Genomic DNA, 19,771 nt, shown 5'->3' with positions numbered 1-19,771 from the left:
CAAGGCAAGGCAGATGATCCAACTGTTGGACAGGGACAAACAATTACGGGACAGCCCCGTTAAACTACACTTGCTGCTTGAGATTGGAAAAGATCGGGGACAAATAAAGGATATGATCCAAGGCAGATGATCCAACTGTTGGACAGAGACAAACAATTACGGGACAGCCCCGTTAAACTACACTTGCTGCTTGAGATTGGGTTGGAAAAGATCGCATGCATAGCTGGAAGCACCGCACGGTGGACAAATAGCGTGGCCGAATTCTAAGACAACCACGCATGTGGTCGTTGAAAATGGGCCAGCAGGTGAAGTAAATGAACACCATTTTATTCATTTGCAACATAAATGCCCATAAAAGGGAATTCAAGTTCTAAAAATCATTCTACTCTATAGTGGGATTAATAGACGACTTGCTGTCATCAAGTCGTCAACAGAAGCAACCTGAAAACGAAAGTCCGATTGGACTCGGCAGGAAGTGTTACGGATGATGTATCTACACATGATGAGGCGTGGGTAAATGGATAAAAGAAAGCCCAGTCGGTCCGACAGACTTATTAGGTAATGAAATGCAATTCAGACAGAAATTTATTTTTTTAATGTTCCAGTTAACGAAAGCATTCTCAAAATAAAAGCCAAATAAAACAACAAGTCCGCCTAGTTCAGAGAAGACATCCGGAAGATGTCTAGACAAAACACGTGGGAGACGGTCAACTTTTATCGCGAAAACAAAGTTTGATCGAAAACTCGGTGTTCAGTTGCTGAACCCTACTGACTTTCCCGTGAGTCAATATCAAAGTGGAGGTGAACATCAGCGGTTTGGAAACAGCCTCCTAGAGAGTTAAGTTTACAGTACACAAATCAGAAGTTCAAACACTGTTTTCGTGAACTTAATTACGACCAGTTGGCAAACTAAAGACTGCAATTGGCGCAAATTATTGTTGAAAACTGAATCAACATTCTGAAACCGTTTCTCTTTCATTTGCAAATCAACAGCACCACGCTGACGGCTCTACACGTCGATTCGAACCCGCAAACCTTCCGGCAGGCGATGGAACACTGCCGTCCAGCTGCAGCTTCACGATAAACCGCATAATTACCTTTCATTCGGACAGCAGGAGATAAGGTTGACAGATATTCGATGATTACGCCTACTTGATGAGCCCCAAGAGGGATGAAACCGGTCCAGGGGTGTCGGAGAGTTTGCAGCAACCTTGTGAGTAGCTTCATTCGCGGAAATATACTGCGATTTCTCAAACATCGTACTAAATGAATCATAAGGCGGCCCTTCTACAGAACAATCAGTTGAAGATCATGAGAGATTCAGCTGGATTTCGTTGAGTCTCCCGTTAAAACCCAACTAGCGTGTCAATGAGTGCAGTTCACAAATTTTCCACAACTCGGTTTCAAGTAGAACATAAGGAGGACGGAAACTCGGGACCGCATCTAGCTGATGAGCCCGATCGTGGGCTGTCGAAGTTCCCCGTAACCTTTTGAACAGTGCTTCTTCAAGAAGAAACAACTTTATCTCATTCTCTGTAACCTCGGAGTAGTTAAGTGGGTCCGAATTCCGAATATGTAGCTTCGGTGACAACTCGAAAAGCCTCCACGAACCCGTATATCGCTGTTCACATTTGCGAATCAAAGGTCAGGAATCGTCAAATAATGAAAAGCCAATATCTTCCCAGAACCTTGTGGGTAACTCAAAAACTCAGATTTCAGTACCATGTCACGGCAAGCTGCAAGAAGTGTCAGTAGTTCTCACGAATCCCGTCCACACTCCTCTCCCACAACGCAGCAAGATGTTACATGTTCGCCTGGCTGTCACCTATCTGGGCGTTGACCCACTAAACTCAAGACATGATGTTTTATTAAATCCAAGAGAACCACTCTAAATTTAGTCTTCCGAAGTGTCCGGGCATCACGTTCTATCTCCGAAACACATAAAGGGAACCAGGTGGATTGGACCTAAATTTTTCTCCTTTTACTTTCACGGTATGCGGTGACAAAAACGTGGTGACCCGTTTTACATACGACGCGGAACCGCACCGAATACCATAATAGCAGGTGCCCTTGATTTTATTGTTTTATTCCTTACGCAGTTGTTTGTGCAACCTGATCCCAATTGACAAGCTAAATGTTTATGTAGTATGAGCATATGAACCAAGAGGCTACGGACACAGGTATGTGGTTATTCTTCCAGCCAGATTGTTTATTCTTATGCAGGCGCATTTCGCTGGTGATTTTGGAATTGGAACTGACCCTACAGATATAGGCGAGCGCTGACCCTGCGTATCCTGGTTTGGTACAAAGTTTCGACAAAAATTATCCCGCTCTTTCAATGCAACAGTGATACTCCCTCCAAGGTGCACACCTCGATTAGGATTGAATAGGATCCGGTTCGGAACTCATGCATACAAACATGTCAATCGACGCCATCGGAAAGTCCAGTTGCTAGGTAGTGGTGTAAGTTTCGTTGGATGAGAAATTGCTTGTCGAGGAAAGAAAATCCGTAGTCTTTGCCTATGCGACACTAACGTGACATAAGTAATGGTGGACTACATAAAGTGACCTTTGGGAGAACCGAATGCACCACGACAAACGATGGGCCAGGCGCGCTCCCCATGTGCTCAACATCTCAGAAAAGCGTCCACACCGTAGAACCATTCACTTGGTATTGAGCAGATATGCTCTAAAGGTCATGGTATCATACATCATGAAATGAATCACGAATAAGCTCCCGGGCAGACATAAGGAGAGTATACACGAGCGATTGAAACCATTACTCGGTGCGTAACGAATGCCGTCTCTTCTTCACCCATCCCAAAAGTGGAATTCACAGTGACGCCATAGCCAAAACCTTCGTACTAATTCCTTCGAGCTATCATTTTAATTTGGTGGTGGACAGCCTTCTACCTATACCGCTATTACAGGTAAAGGTAATTGTGACAGCCTGAACGTTCGAGCGCAGTTATGGCTAGACACCCGAACAAACGGATCTTGACTGGCTGCACCGTGATGAATTAGGTCTCATCTCAACCGCCAATAAGAAAACATTTCAAGGTTTTACACATATAGAACTGTGACAAAGTGGAATAAGAAATAACCGTGAAAACGAGGTAGAATGGGAAAAAGAACAACGAAAAGCAGAACTGGCATTGTTCCCTCCAACAGCATAAGCGAAATATGAACGTACTTTGAGTGTTTTTACCGCAACTAGGATGTTATACGGTTTCCACAACGCCTCGTACACAATTCCATATTGACCGGACCCTGAAAAGCAAACAAAGTCGGAAACAGAAGACGCATGAAAACTAGCACGGAATACGTTACATTCCCCCGCAGATTGCCTGTCAATACGCATGGCAACCGACATGGCTTATTAAGATAAGTTGAAGTAGAAAACACCGGCAGAAATGCACATAAATAAGGAGTTAAGTTGGCATGTAATCAACTCGTTCGGGTCAATCGTACGCACATTCACCTCGCGGGTCCCAATGGCCGACAAACATCCAGATTAGTGTTTATAGTTAGGTAGATAGTGTGTGGCTGCCTGTAAAACCAATCGATAGTCTAGGTGCGCGGCCTGGAAATCAAATCAAGTTCCAAAGGCTATGTCAGACGGCAGTAAGAAGCCAAGCAGTTAAAGATGGCCCCGTTTGCGGCATCCATTGAGAAATTTGGACCAGATCACTTCAGTGCAGTAGTACAAAAGACTAAGCCAATGTTTAGAATTCTGACAAAGACTTACAGTCGTAAATCGAGAGTGTGTACTCTTTTTTGGTGTAAATACACACCAACCACGGATAACTCGTCTGATCATCTCCGGAGAAGAGGTAACGTGGTTCGGAATAATTAGTGTAAGGAAAAATGAATAGAACGAAAGAGCTGAGTGTCTTAAATGGAATGCTGGAAGAATAGAAAGGGAAGGTGCCTAGGACCGAGCACTACTGATGAGAGTTGTATCAGAGGTAATAGGGAAATTCGTAAAATTGGCTAGATGAAAAAAAGGCACGCTGAATGATCCGACCGTCGCTAGAGGGAGAGGACTGAGGGGCTGCTTGGAAATTACAGACAACCGCACAGCAATGGAAGGCCGATATTCTGGATACGGATTTTGGACAAAAAAAAGTATACAAACAATTCTGCGCCTCATAATGCTGAATTAGTCTACAGTTTGCACAAGAGATGCCTCAGAGAGAGAATATCAACAAAACCGATAAACGAATGCTTCAATGGAAAAGAACGTACGGAACGCTAAGGCAAGAGAACGTTGTCGTCGAAGTCCTCACTATCATCGACACCACCATCAACCTCAACAGTAGCCCATCATCAATCGCTGCTGGACATACAGTCCTACTTTTGCTAACCGAACTACAGAAAGCCGACCAACACATATCGATGCATCCTTGACTAACCATCAGAAATGGAAGCGTGCCCACACCGAAATGAATAGACAGACGACGGCGAAACTGAAACGTGCACTGAATCTGAACCACAGGAAGACACACCCTTTACTAGGTGTCAAGTTTTGAGACAACCAAAGATTAATCAGACAAGAGGATCCGTCGAGTATTCAGTGGAAAAACATACAGTCTTAAGGATTCACGATGTGCGAGACAAGTAGAGTCCCAACTGATAAGTGAAGAAGTGTCCAAATTTAAGGCAATACAATACGCATAGGGACGATCGAGGGTATACAGATCTCTCGAGAGCACAGAGCAAAAACCAATCAATTCGTCAAACGTCATGTGATTTATCCAAACTTGTTTACTTCCATCGAGCACCACTGGTTTGTTCGCACTCTTTATAAGGTAATTGCCAGGAAGACAAACCACTAAGTTCACTACAATCAATTCCACCCCCAGCTAGTCTATTTGAACAACCCAACGGCCAATACGAGGAACCAAACGAAAGCTTCCGTCCAGTACTCAGAGTACAGAAGAGAAAAGGCATAAGCTGACAGATTGTGCAAGAAATCACTATAAACTTATATGAGTTTAAAGGGACTGGAGAGCGCCTGATCAGACAAAATTAACAACTGCTCAATTTCATAGCAAGTGTCAAGGACCCAGCAATGGTTGTTACGAGATAGAGGTGATGGGTGAACAGGCGTTTCACGAAGGAGCACAGCTTAAATGAAGGACGAAACTAACTGGGCGACGATCGTACATGGTATAAAACACGTAACTAATGGCTTGAGGATCCATTCGGGACAGTAATAGTCTACCTATAGTAATATTTCCACTTATACAAAGTATGTCGTTCGGGGAAATAAACAGTTCATTTTCATCAAAAAAATCAATGGGTATTGCCATTTTTCTCGGATAACGAGCGTCGAAAAAATATGTAGGATGCGACTGCACTCAAGTACTTAGGAATATTATCATGAAATGTAAGATAGTAGTCGTTTTCCGACTGTCGCAGGTGAAATTAGATAATTAGTCTACAAAGTTTCGGCGCCTCCAACTCCGGACATTCCAAGACGCCTTTTGGCTGAGAATTACTTGTGGGAAAACGATCAGTATGAAATACAATGCATGCTTTTTCACTGAGGCGATAAAATTCATTTGGTATCCGGGTGTGTTTTGACAGCTTTCGTCTAGGAATAATGCGCCACGGTTGCACATCTGTAAATACTAAATACAGATGCAATAAGGCGCCCCTCCACAGCCTTTCGGGAGACCAAAAGGTGTTTTCTCTTCAATTGCTGGGACTGTTTTTCTTTATGAGTTACAGTACAAGGACGTCTCGCTAATAAAGGTGTCCTGCTGGAGATGAGTATGCACCAGTGATTATGCCCTTTTCCCTTGTTGTTACGGGAAATAAATCCTCATTTCTGACGCTGTACGTGTCAAAGTTTATTTCCAGGTTAGACGTCCAATTCAAGAGGTGAAACAACAATCTGGTCTACTGTCACGCGATGTCCTGAAGAGTGTGAAACCACATGTTTTGAACACTTCCTAACTATGTACTACATCCAATTACCCAGTATATATAAATACCGTCAGTGAAGCTTAACATCTAGCGGAGCAATCCTAATCGGAGGGTAACAAACCACCTAACATCTAAAAGTCGAGTCTGTGGCGACAGCTTCCGGAGTCAAGCGTTACTTACGGTCTTGGTGCAAGAGTCTGAACTGAAGGAATGAAATACAGTTCTTAGCACACCGTAGGAGTCACTTTGTCTAGCAAAGCAACTGTCGCAAGTTGCAAACAGTGAAATGCTCCATGTTTATACAAGTAGATGGGTTGAACACAAACGGACCCCGTGATTAGACTAAGTGTTAATGAACAAACTAACCTTTCATGACAGGAAGCATGATTTTGCTGTATATTGCTTCAACAAATCATGACAGTTTTTGCCTTTTTTAGCGTTCGTTCATGTCAATCTTATGCGACGGGAGACTCTTGTTTATGGTACTCCTCGACCAAGACTAAATCAAATTACAAATGTGTGTATTTCACCATAAAAGGATCTTATTAGGTGGGTGTATGATTTTATCCCGATAACCCGTAAGCCCTGGTATTATGTGAACCTCGAAAGGGCAAATAATATCATGCCTGTGGTGAATGCTCTCATTGCACTTTGAAGACGCTAACCAATTCACACGCCGATCCTCCCTTAGCTCAACAGGTGCCTGTTGTCTTCGTTTAAACGTTTGTCACTTGTAAAGCGCGAAGTCATAGTCTTTATCGACATCTCAACAGAAGTGGTTAGGCAGCTATGAAGATTCCAGAATCTCGCCCAACACAGGCAAAAGCAGAAACTCAGCAATAATGCGAAGCGGGCCCCCGTGCTGTTAAATAAGGTAGTGTACACAAGGGTTAGGATTAGGTTGCACACAAAAAAGCAGATCCTGAATACATCCCTTCGTCCAGTTCTGATTTACCCCTATAAAATGTAGCTCCTACAAACAGCGGATATCCCAAAAAAAGTTCGCTAAGTAGGGATGGTTAGTGGTGAAAACCGGAAGCACTATCAAGACCAATCACACCTTTCACAACTGTATCTGAACATTTGTTGGGATGTAAAAACTTATATCAACTAGCCAGACGGGATTTATTTTTCGAGTTTCGCGGTGACATTTTACTTATTGGCGGAATTCGTGAGAAATAACCACTATCAATGTTAGTCACGACAATGTGCGGAGTTTCTCGAACGTGCATTCAAAATACAAAAAATCGGACCATCCTGTAAAGCTCTTCGGGGGCTTTCGAAAACAGTTTTGACCATCATATTAGGTCCTCGTAATTGGCGTTTTTTATTAGCTTAAGTTAGGTAACTGCCAACAATATCCGACAAAAGGTCTCTGACGACAGTGAGCCTAAGACAGATAAACAGGAACACAACAACGCAGCTTGACAAACACGTTCTCCATGTACAGTTTATCATACTGGTTTGGATCTTCTGTCGAAATCAGACTCCGCTACCGCAGTTCAACGGCGAGCAACATTTATGAGGACGTCTGTATGCTTCCACATCCCATATCCCCACAAAACAGATTATGAAAACAGTATAAGTGACAAAAAAATTTTCCCCACAAGTTGATTCATCAGCAGGCAACCCACGACCATAGTTGCCCTAAGCCTTTATCACATAAAGTTCAGAAATTCTTCCTAAAGCTGTCCGCCGAACGTCCAGACATCAGACTGATTCACGACAAGCAGAGATGATAGCAAAAATGGCATTAGCACAAGTGGAATATAGAATGGTTCATTCTGAGGTGGGGAAAAGCAGGAGAATAGGCATGCATGGACAACAATTACTTAAAAATTCGAGTAACAAAATCTTCCGGTAACGAAAATATGAAAAACCTCGAGTAAAAGAATCGAGGAGTGGACCGGAAAAAAACTTACATCAATGCCAGACAACACTAATCGGTGAAAAAGTTGCACAATGCTGGTACGTGATCACAGTATTCTTACCTATGGTGTGGAATGTACGGGAAAGAACGGTGAGCGAAGGATTCTTCCTGATTGCCCAGACAAGAGAGGTACTCCATCTTTTGTGTTTGACCCAAACGCCTAACCACCACAGCAGTATGTAGGGAGTTTTATTCTGGCACCCTGTCAGCACTCTTAGCCCAAAAGTCTGGATCATGCAGCATTGGTAAACAGTGCTATATTTTTGGGGACAGTACTAAGCCAACAACTAGCATCCCACCTGCCCGAAGATGCACCGATTCAGGCATAAAAGCGTAACCTCTGGTGATAGTGCGTTCAGCGAGAGCGTTACGCGCAACACGAGCACGCCAATTTTGCGTTTTTACCACATACAAGATCAGCTGTTGAACAATCCGAGTGTTTCAGTGTGGCACTGACATTTACTGACTTATCCGTTTTCGCGAAAAAACAGTACTGCTACATGCGGTTGACGGAAACCCGGGGACTGCGCCTACGTGATGAGCCCGAAGAAGGGCGAAACCTGTCGTGGGCTGTGGATGGATTTTCAGCACCCTTATGAGTAGTAGATTACAATAGAAATATATACATGAATCGCGATATTTGTAATGTTGTGGCGACTGAAACATGAGGCTGCCTGGTGCATGCAGCACACTCACTTGCCTGAGAACACCATGAAGTAACGGGAGATTCAGCTGGGTTCCAGGTGAGTCTCTCGAAAGAACCAAATTAGTTTGCAAATCAGTGTATATTCACTAATTTCGTGCAATTTGGTTTCAAGTGGAACATAAGGTTGACGGAAACCCGGGGACTGCGCCTACCTGAAGAGCCGCAAGAAGGGCGAAACCGGTCGTAGGCTGCCGATGGATTTTTAGCAACCTTATGAGTAGCACATTACAAAGTACTGCTACTTACATAAGTATGGAAGCGATGGTGCCAAATCATATCGTCGTCATGGACGTACCTAACATTTGTATGGCAGTGAAGCATCAGTGCCAACACTGATGTTGCTGTCTTTGATGATGATGATGACCTAACATTTCTGCATAGCGCATTCACTCAGTCAACCTGAATATCCCCGATTATGATGGGAAGCCACTTACTGGAACGCTATTTCGTGCGATGAAATGACTTCGGAGCTCATTGATTTCACCATATCCTCGACTCACAAGAGTTTGGTAAGCAATCGGCGGGTTTACAGCTGATCAACGTTCCATTTCGAGCACAAAAGCTTCTTCAGGCCAGACAGTGCGTTACCAGGTTGGTTGAGTTTCAACGTAGACGGAGAGCCAATCAGTAAGATCTCTTTCTAGCAGTTAGCGAGATTATCCAATTCAAACGGCCGATGGGTTCGGGAGAAGTAAAATAATTTTCATCAGGTCCTATTACAGTAGGGAACGTGCCTGTCTATTCACAGCTCCGTACATCCAAGAGATATCAACTTAGATGTTAATCACGCACTCAGAGGCCTGGACAATTATGATCGCTATATCCTGAAATATTTAGAAGCAGCGCCCAAACGAAGTGATTGCTAGGACACATTAATTTGGCTACCTGTCCGATAATTGCATACTAATCAGAACCTAGGTTATGGCAGGGATAACCCTTGGTCACCAAGCCATCGGACTACGCTGCACAACCTGAATTAATTTTTTTAAAAACAAATCAACCTCGAAAGACAGTCAGTCAACCCAGGAATCGCCAGATGCAAACACATTGAATGACTGAATGGTACATCTACGCACCGAATACTGAAATCTAAAGGACCCTGACTGGTGAAGATAATGTCAGTGAAGACGAAATGTCTGGTTAGACGGTAATGCGAGTTTGTCTAGCGAGAGTGGGCTAGCAGATGCGTCATCGGTAATCCCAATATTGCCCATCACTGAGGAACAAAGCAGCTGGTGGACAGCGGAGGGTTCCGTGCAAGTATGACTCATTCGTCTAAATACCCAAAGATAGCTGTGATTGGGGCAAGAAAGGTGGGGATCATGGTGGGGGGGGTTACATTGGGACTAACTAGAACGAAAACCATGAGGCATGTCACACAAGTGAAAAGCAATCCATGGAATATATCACACATGTACGTCAAAAAAGACGCTGAATAATAGGGAGGCGCTTCTTGATAAAGCATAGATTGCAAAATAGTCTCAAAAACCGACCCAACTGAACCGCAGAATATCGTCATCAATGATGTAGTGCATCAGCGACCCATACTAGCGCACTAGAATAAATAGACCTGAGCACTCTTTCGGACTGAGGCGAATTCATCCAAAATCCTTCACCGACCTCACCGTACCTAAGCTTAGCACACAAGCTTGCGTGCCATGTTCTGTAGGGCTTCAAACCGAGTGCAAGGAGGATCACATGAGCCCCAGTTAGGAAGGCACAAAGATTCTACAGCAGTCAGATAAGTTGTAGTAGTAGCACGAACCAGCCTTTGCACTACCTACTAGGTTGAAGATCAGCAAAAACAAAGTGCGTATCGGGATACCGATAGAATCGCCCCTTCAAGACCAACGTAATACATATCATGGATGGTGTTCAAGTCAAAGCAAATGAAAGACTGCAACCGGGGAATTAAGCCTACCTGATAAGTCCAAAACACGATGAAGCCAGTAGTGAGCTACTCATGAATTTCGATCGACTTTACCATTTTCATTGTAGAGCAAACATTTTTGTTTCATGGCGCATAAACAGCAGACGGCTCAGCTCCAAACAAGTCGCAGCTAATCCGCAACTCCGTCTGAGGTGAGACGGACTTGTGCATGAATACACAAGTCAGACCAGGGTAACGCAGTCAGCCTTGGAACTGTTAATCAACACGCTCGTTTTAACGAAGCTGTCATCACAAATACTAGCGAGAACTAGTCTCGAACAATCAGCTAAATGCAATGAAAACTTGGTAGCTTTTAGGAGGTCCAGCTGATTTGAGCACCGTTGATTGGCCCAACGGCCGAGAAATCATGCTACTCGGGTCTCCGGTGAAAAACAACAATAGTTGTACGAAAATTACTGTATTAGAGTTCCACTAACTTTCATTCACAGGAACAGTATTTGAACCATAGAGACGAAGCGGATTTCAGCAGTTATTTGACACACCAATACTGATCATAGTCCGATCAATGCATAGCAAAGATGACGCGTTGTATGTTGATCGATGCGTTTTATCAACGAAAACAACGCGACACAGACCGAAAAGACTGCGGCTTCATATCTCCGTAAACCAATGCATTCGTCAAACTAATTCTCTGCCGTCACTGGCTACCAAAGTGGCCTTACGGATGATGCTTTAGTGAAAAATCAACAACGATGGTTGTAGCCGTGACGGGCTTCACTGAGTTTCACTCATCACAAGCATTTTTGTTGATCGTAGAGTTATGGGTATAAATTACCGCGCAACATGATTTGCGCAGCAGTTGGCGGACACAGGAAAGTTCGATTTTTAAACTAACAAAACTTGTTACCCCGACAGCTCTACCTAGTTGCACGAGTGGGCGGATTTGCTTGAATAAGGAGGCTGTACTGATTGATGCTCCAGTGCCAAGTCCCGTTTTTAAATATCTTCCCAGGAGGGAAAGATGTGTCCGGGCATCCCTGAACACCCAGTTGTGCTCAGGACTGTGAATCTAAATTTACAACTTTTATTCGGTATCACTCAAAATTTGTACCAGGAAAGCACATGTACGCAATAGCTGGGGCTACTATCCCTCATGAGCTTTAATGGATTTGGAACACAACATTGTGCAGACACACTTCTGGCCATCCACCCTATCTACTAGCAGTCTTGTATTTATGCTTTTTGTGGACACCATAGTCTTTGCGAATCGGTCAGTAGTAAACTAGGCAAATAGGCCATATGAAATTCCACGACGGGTGTCGCAAAACAAGATTATCTGACCAGAATTACTGGGATAAACCGACTACGAACAAGTGTGCTGATTTTCCATTGATAAAGTTGAGGTGCGACCGTGGAGTGTACTAGAATGGCTAACACACTGCACTAACTTTCCTACGCAAACGAACTTCAATCTCACAAAAGATCTCATAACTCCCAATCCAGAAGTCTGTACGAAAACAAAAGATCAGATTAAACCAGTGATTGGAGAGACGCATGTGCCCGAACAGTACCAGAGCCGCCCACCAACGATACTTGGTGGCTGTCAAGTTTCAAAGCAGAAATTAAAGCGAGTCATGCAGTGAAATAAAAGAGCACACAAAACTCCGAGTTTGCCGATGTCAATCAGGTAGTTGCACAAGCAGACGACTTGGAAAGACACATGCATGTGGCAGACAGAGTAAACTGCTTGTTGATTTCGATAAGCCTAGTTCGACACTTGAAGCTGCCTACGACAGCCGCATCGACACCTGAGAGCAACAAAAGGACCAGCTAGGAAGGTGTTGTATAACACGTCAATTACACATCACGACATCCCACAACATTCTGTGAACGACTAGACGAACAGTTGGCGATGGTTGGGCACCGTAGGCTGAATCACAAAAATAGACGGGCGAACTGCACCAGACCAAATAAAAAAATCGAGATTTGGAGTATAGGTTGTGAGTGAAGTAAAGAACTCGCTTTATCCAGCGAGGACGTATTCTCCTTTTCACGACGATTCTCCTCCTCTAGATCGATCACGCTCAATAAACAACGGGGACGGTCATTCTTTACGAAACTAGGACAGATGATCTCACTTTTAATTCAACCACATATTGGCATTTCCCGATATCTTTTATCCTTCGATTGATAAGTCGCAAAGCCCTATTGGAAATTGGTCTTAAACTGAACGGTAAAAAGAGACTTTCGATTTAGGAAACGGATGCTAAAACTAACACTGGCAACATTTGACAGAATCCGATGACTGTGGTTTATTCTTTCTTATCAAGAAATTGTGATGAGAAACTGACAACCTGGTTGGTGTTTCGGTAGCACGGTATTATGTTTTTGTTGCACTAGGCATTAGGTGGTAATAATCACCGAATCACAAGCCACGTTGTAACCAATCGGTAAATCTACTGGGCGTTCCCCTATTGAAGGCACTGTTACAAAAATAGTAGACCAAATGAAGCAAATCTCACAACGTTGTGCTTTGAACTTGAAGAAACTTCATGACGCTCGGACGGATCCAGATTATCTCAGTACAGTAATATTCCAGTAGTGCCAGCAGTGGATCAGTTACTACTTGTCGTTTGAAAATAAAAACTCTGTTTCCAGAACTATGCCTAGCCTTGACATGATATACTCTATTCGTGAGACTGCAGAAAGCTCCCCAACTGTAAATTACGTTAAGGTTAATCGTTTGCGTAGTATGCCTGTCACGAAAATGTACTGCTATATCCCGAAACTGAAACAAAAGGCAGCACATTCGATTGACAAATATCACAAAGGAGATATTTGACCGTGACACTCGTTAACACCAACAGAAATAAGTGCATTCCACCAATACTTTGCCTCGTTTTAGGGGGACAAGCAGAAGTCAAATAACAGTTGTCATCAATCTTCATCATAGCCAATGTGTATGTTTTTATACAAGCATGGCTTAAGGATTCCCGACTGACGATGACCGTTGTAGTGGGATTGCGCGTTTTGCGTTGGTCGCGGTAGCGGTTAGGGGAAGAATCACTTCTACGGAAAGAGATAGCAAGTTACTACACTCACTAAGAGATATGAAAATGCTTCGTAATCCCGTGCACGTTGTCCCAAACAGTATAGTGTTACGCCTCGGCCCAGTTCGACCTGTAACGTGGCTACTGAATGGTTTTAGGAACACGTATGCATCACGTTCGCACAGACAAATTATCGTTGGCTTAAATTTCAGATGTCCTGGGGAGACGAGTTATAGGAGAGCATTAGTGGAAGCTTGAGCGATTCATGTAACTGGTATCAGTAGATGTTAGTTTGCAAGATCCTGAGGTTGTACGTATCATTTTACACACCCGTCACCCATCTGATTATTAGACGTCACAAATGGAAAACAAACCAGTGAACCGGTCGCTCAACAGCGTTATGTCTTTTTTAAGGTGAAACGTGCTCGAAAATGTGCAAGATATCAGTGTTACGTTATCAGTGTTTCAAAACTGTGAGTTCATTGTCGAACTAGAGGAACATACATCATAGGCCATTATTAGGGGCTGACTGACATAGACGAAAGCAATCTAGGAGAGCTGAGCCGATAGTATCCATTCCTGTCATCTAACAAATGAGTCCAGTTTGCGTTGACCGAGGTTTCCGAAAAAGTTCAGAATTTGAAAGAAATGAGACATTTTTAAGACGATCGTCTAAAGGTCGTATGAAATGTTTGAAAATGAACATATGAAAACATACCATATGATTCGGATCGCCCAACAGTGAACTAGTGAGAATAAACTTCGAAAGGGATTACAAACAGAAAACTGAATAAATTAGCTAAGTTGTCAACGGACGTAGCAGGCATCACCAAGATATGCATTCGTAATAAAAACACATCTTCATACAGGCTCAAAGACTGTAGGTTTCAAGAACCCTCTTCCCTGAAGGTCCCGTTTTTTAACACGAAAATCGCCTGGACCGCGGAGTCCAAAGACGCTCATGATATTACTATAGTGGTAAACAATGACTAAGAACACACAAAAAGGAATAGAAACCACTAGCGGTAAGTAAGTAGAAAAGAAAGTAGTGAGTCAAGGGAGAAGATCAGCGAGCTACCGCTTAGCTTCACCATACAATGACAAAGCGGCTGCTATCGGAAACAATGATAGCAACTGACGTCGTCTCAGAGGTCTACTTCCCAACAATACCGTTCGACTGAGTGTCACTACTTAGGCCTTAATCAAACGTGATTTGTATGAAACGCCGAAACTGAGTAGAATATCCCAAGAAATCTTTAGTCTGCCCCTATTATTTAAATGGGCGGCTTCCAGTTCATGAAAGGTAGCACACTACGTACCAACAGCAGAAAAAATCATTCAGTTGTAACACCCTTCCAGTGCCTAGCTGCCATGCTACCCGAAGGAAGCACGAGGGCTGGGATACTGCCAGGTCGCTCAAGCCTAGGCAAGGGAAGTCGAGAGGCAGAAGTCGAGGTCGAACCACGGATCTTCCGGTCAGTAAATTCGCGCTCTAACCACTTGAGCCATCTCACCCCCCGCCAACAGCAGAAAGTCACTGAAATTTATAACTCTGACGAGAACCTAGCTTTATTTGAGTCCTCCTCTGCTAAGACATTATTTGCTTTTCGTGAAACGATGGTTGGCTGTGTATGAGCTGATGACGATAATTTCTTCACAAAGGCTTTCTCGCTGGTGCGTAATCACTTATTTAGTTAGTTGCTTCCGTAGTGCCCCGCTGGAGGATGTGCTAGTTTCCTGAGTGTCTCGGATATCAGCTGCCCGAGCACGGCGGTCGGCAGCAAGACTTTCCACAGACATAGACCCAAAATGTCCCCCAAACCACTGAACTTGACAGTATTGGGTTAGGTGCTTGAATCGAATGACACCATAGCATCATTATGTAACCTCAACCTGAGAATGCCACCTAAACAACAATGGCCGAGAGAGTATTCAGCAAATGAACTGCTGGGCTTCGCAGGTATGAGACAAATAGGATGGGCGGCTGATAGGTCGATAGCTATATCCTTCGACTCATTTCTTGTTCCTCAAAATGCACTTCTCTTTCGAAACGGTCTGAGAGCGTTATCGAGGACTTTGGATTACACCTAACTGTTGGGGAGTATGCTGATCGAGCTAATCGACTTCGCATACACCTTCCAGCCCCAGTGTGCTCATCGCTGACGGCTTCTTTCGAAACGGTCTGAGAGCGTTATCGAAGACTTTGGATTACACCTAACCGTTGGGGACTATGCTGATCGAGCTAATCGATTTCGCATACACCTTCTAGCCCCAGTGTGCTCATCGCTGACGGCCGGATGGAAACCGGTAAACCTGGTGTTGCTCTTTCGAAACGGTCTGAGAGCGTTATCGAAGACTTTGGATTACACCTAACCGTTGGGGACTATGCTGATCGAGCTAATCGATTTCGCATACACCTTCTAGCCCCAGTGTGCTCATCGCTGACGGCCGGATGGAAACCGGTAAAATATCCTGGTGTTGGAGGCCACCCGGTTGTGAAATGACGTTGCATAGATCTCTTGAGGACCTGCTGTTGACTATGGTGAACAACTGCGACGTCTCATTAACAACACTGAAGGAGAGTTGAGACAACCATAAGTATAATGGGTTAAACTATATGAAAAACCAGTTACTAGATAGCGTCGAAGTGATGCACACTTAACAGGAATAGGATCACCCATTTTCAGATACAAACCAGTGGTAACTATGCACAGAGATTTCTGTGAGGTGTAGCTTAGTACCCAGGAGGTAAAAGAAGGCCTGGTCCGCCTGAATTGCTGTAAACCGAAAAATCAGATCATTTGGACAACGCATCAACGCGATCTGAAATATTAAGTTTGGATGAAAGGGGAGAAAAGATTTCAGAAGAAGTAGTGACAATGAAGTGAATTGTGAATGGTAGTAAACCACTAATAAACAAGACAGACAGCAGAGAAGGGAGTATAGCGCAGCATACCTAACTTGTGTTTCATAATGATTTCCGTCCGATCGATCTCCCACACGTCCACCTCTGGACTCACTTCAGACGTAACCTTGTCGCGCTTAGCAGCCGGATACAGAAGCGTGCATGCAAGCCCGTCTGCTTGCTTCCCGTGGTGATGTATCAGGTCGGAAACGGACAGAAATTTGGTGGCGTCCGTCACATAGAACTAGGATAGGAAGGGACAATCAAAAGGATCTTAATAGGGACAACTGCCGAACGCATTTCAACAGCAATCAGGGGTCTAACACCTTATAAACTGGACGCAAGGGGTACACTCCGCTGTAGCTACTCAAGGCAGAATGAGACCGTATTAACGGGGAAAGAGACCTAAGATGAGATTTAGGACCAACACGCATAGTAATCTGCTAGAATATATTCACAGTGAAATCAGGTAATGAATTAGTTCTTCTGCTTGATAAACGAGGAGGGTCAAGCAATCAGAGGAAACATAGCATTGATTAACAGATAAGCAGATAAAATGAATAAGGGTGCAAGTAACTGAACTGAGGAATAAGCCGTCCAGATCAATCTAATGAAAAATTATGGATGTAAAAGACAGACAGGCCAAGTTACCTAAATCGTTCGTAATGTGAGGACATTCGGAAATTTTCAAATGACATTTCGTCCTGTAATTGAAACCAATCTGTGCTAGAAAAGCGGTGTGTAGCTGCTTCATCCCAATTAGAAGGTATCAGCAGTGCAGAGCTCACGAAAATGTAGGGGTTTCGAACCCGCTTCTCGGGTTCTCAGCACAGATGGGTTTCTCTTACAGAACTGAATGTCAGTTACATAAATCACTGATATGTGAGAGACTCAAAATTTCTCCTAAATGAGGTACTGCTATCTATTAGTTGGCTTTTCACCGTTCAGTAACGCTATGCAAACGGCACATTCTTGTTGGAGAAACGTCAGTCAGTTCCTGACTTCGGCTGCCCGTGTAAAAACGACGGTCATCAGAGTCAAGCAAGTTGCTCAGGTGGTAGACAGTGTGAGTGTGAAGCCGATAGCCTATCCAGCTAGACTTAAAACAAACGTGAGACGTTGGGACCACAATGCAAAGAAAGTGACGGCTGGTAGCAGTGATGATATTTAATTAATCTGATTAAGATGGGTCAACAGATGATGGAAACAGTGCAACTCGAAATCTCACAAGATTGACAAAAAATCGGCCAAGGAAGCCGAACCGAACGCGGTCAAGGATTCCAATTTCGGTGCTATGTTGACTACCGAATGGATCACTGAACGTATTCAGCCGAATTCACGCAGGAGTAATCAAGGTTTATCAAGTAGATCGCCTGATAAAGCGATTGCCCGTGGAATCGGACCATGACAGCATAGCAAACGGATATCACCGAAAGTTAACGGATTGTCAAGCATGATGATTGTTGCAAAAAGCCGCCTATCACATTCTGAACAGCATACAGCAACACGCTAACGACAATTGAACCGCATAAAACACCCACCATGCCGTTGTCATCCCGATTAATCCTATAGTGATAAATACGTCCTTCGTACCGCAGACTGATGGTTAACTGACCCGGCTTGCTCTCCGACTCTCGAACTAAAAAGCTACCAGTAATCCCACTATTAAGAAGATATTCCGCGTAGCTGCGCTGAATAGCACCGTGGTACCATTTCTCCATATCCAAACCCACTCCAGCCAAACTGGCTTGGCTGCCATGGCCACTCGTGCCTCGACTGTTGCTTTGCTGAAATGTGACCGAACTAGGTCGGTTAGTCAGATGTGAGCGACCAGGTGGAGTCAAAGGCGTCGTATAGTTGGTAGGGATCCAACCCCGTTCACAGGTCCGCAAGCATTCCACGTCCGCCCAATCGCCGTCAGCACTGTATCCGAACAGACGAAGTCGATCGTCTACAAAGGAAATGGAGAAAGGATATGAAGCACAAATCACTAACTGACCAACGGCCTATTGTCTGATAGGTCTGTGAGAAGCACACTGTTATGGTCGTAATTGTGTGGGAGAAAGTTGGCATCATTCAGTGAAAGTTTATATCAAGCAATTGAAGATTCGAAGTTGGCAATCACGAATATGGACGTTAGTCAAAATGAGTAAGTATCGAGCAAAGCAACCAAACGGGAGTTTCCCTGGGCGGTGAAAAGTCGAACTCAGTCGGAACAAACTTTGACTCAGGGTAACAAAAATCAGAGGCGAACACACCTTTTTCTACAGATATCTGGGACTGGGATTCGAGAGCACTTGGGGGAGTATAGTCGTACAGAGCCAGAAGGAACTGCTCGACAAACAGGCCCGTGGACCCAAAATGCTCCCGCGAAAGAGAATGCTTGAGCGAATGCGAAGACCATAGGGAACCTGCAATAAAAGAATGTGGTGCAAGGGTTAAGTTCCAAGGTCACAGAACTTGAACAGAAACAGCTGAATATATACGATTGTAAATGACAACAACAAAGCTAATAACACAATCCAGAAGTCAGAACACTTCACATGATGTGAACGACAAGCGAACCGTGAATGCGGGCTGGAGAAGAGCATGATCGGTCACATAACACTTATGGTATTTCATGTGTGGTCCGAAAATCTACGAAACAACAGCGAGCAAACCAAGTGTAAAAGTTGAATTCGGTTAAGCTTTGATAAGCTTGAGAAGAACCAATTTAAAATGGGTCATATCTCGCACATCGTTTGGACTGCAGTTCCTCTGTGAACAGAACAAGTGTGTGTAACGAAATACCAACATAAAGGAGGTAATAGCGTTGTCACGTTGAGGTCGCTCTATAAAAATGCAAGAAATGTTACTTAATGCACCGGAGATACTTACTCACGACACTGCAACTGGACTGCGCGAATATCCATTACTCCTTTTCGAGAATTACACTCATTTGCAAATCAATTTGGTTTTCACGAGAGACTCAACTGAATCTCTCGTTTATGATATGATGCAACTGAATGTGCTGTACACAGGCCGCCTCATGATGCAGTTGGCACAATATTCGAGATATCGCAGTAGATTTTCATAAAGGAAACTACTCACTAGGTTGCTGATGAGCCCCAAGAAGAGCGAAACCGGTCGTGGGCTGTCGAAGAGTTTGCAGCAACCTTGTGAGTAGTATCCATTACTCCTGTTATCCGAATAAATTACGGTCTCAGTTTTCTTATATGCTTCCTTCGGGTGGCATGGCAGCTATGCACCGGATAGGTGCTAATATTATCATTTATTTTTGAAGAGCATGGTCACAAACATAAAAAGTGAATGCAAGCGATGAATGCGAAAGAGTAACAGGAGAATATGGGAGAAA

At 43.9% G+C, this 19,771-nt stretch overlaps 1 protein-coding gene across 1 annotated transcript in view; it reads right to left on the bottom strand.

The window, feature by feature from the left end:
* The window catches only part of T265_08093 (hypothetical protein), a gene marked incomplete at both ends in the record, with an annotated part of 63,017 nt that overhangs the window by 32,018 nt on the left and 11,228 nt on the right, over positions 1-19,771 (bottom strand). The window contains 4 exons of the mRNA XM_009173792.1: positions 3,194-3,270; positions 16,468-16,660; positions 17,958-18,406; positions 18,675-18,827. Of these exons, the coding sequence (XP_009172056.1) occupies positions 3,194-3,270; positions 16,468-16,660; positions 17,958-18,406; positions 18,675-18,827 (872 nt within the window). The remainder of the gene's footprint in view (positions 1-3,193; positions 3,271-16,467; positions 16,661-17,957; positions 18,407-18,674; positions 18,828-19,771) is intronic.

Source organism: Opisthorchis viverrini, assembly GCF_000715545.1.
Source record: "Opisthorchis viverrini unplaced genomic scaffold opera_v5_199, whole genome shotgun sequence".
In the NCBI taxonomy this organism is placed as follows: domain Eukaryota; kingdom Metazoa; phylum Platyhelminthes; class Trematoda; order Opisthorchiida; family Opisthorchiidae; genus Opisthorchis; species Opisthorchis viverrini.
The sequence above is the reverse complement of the archived record's forward strand: the minus strand, read 5'-3'. Positions and strand labels throughout refer to the sequence as shown.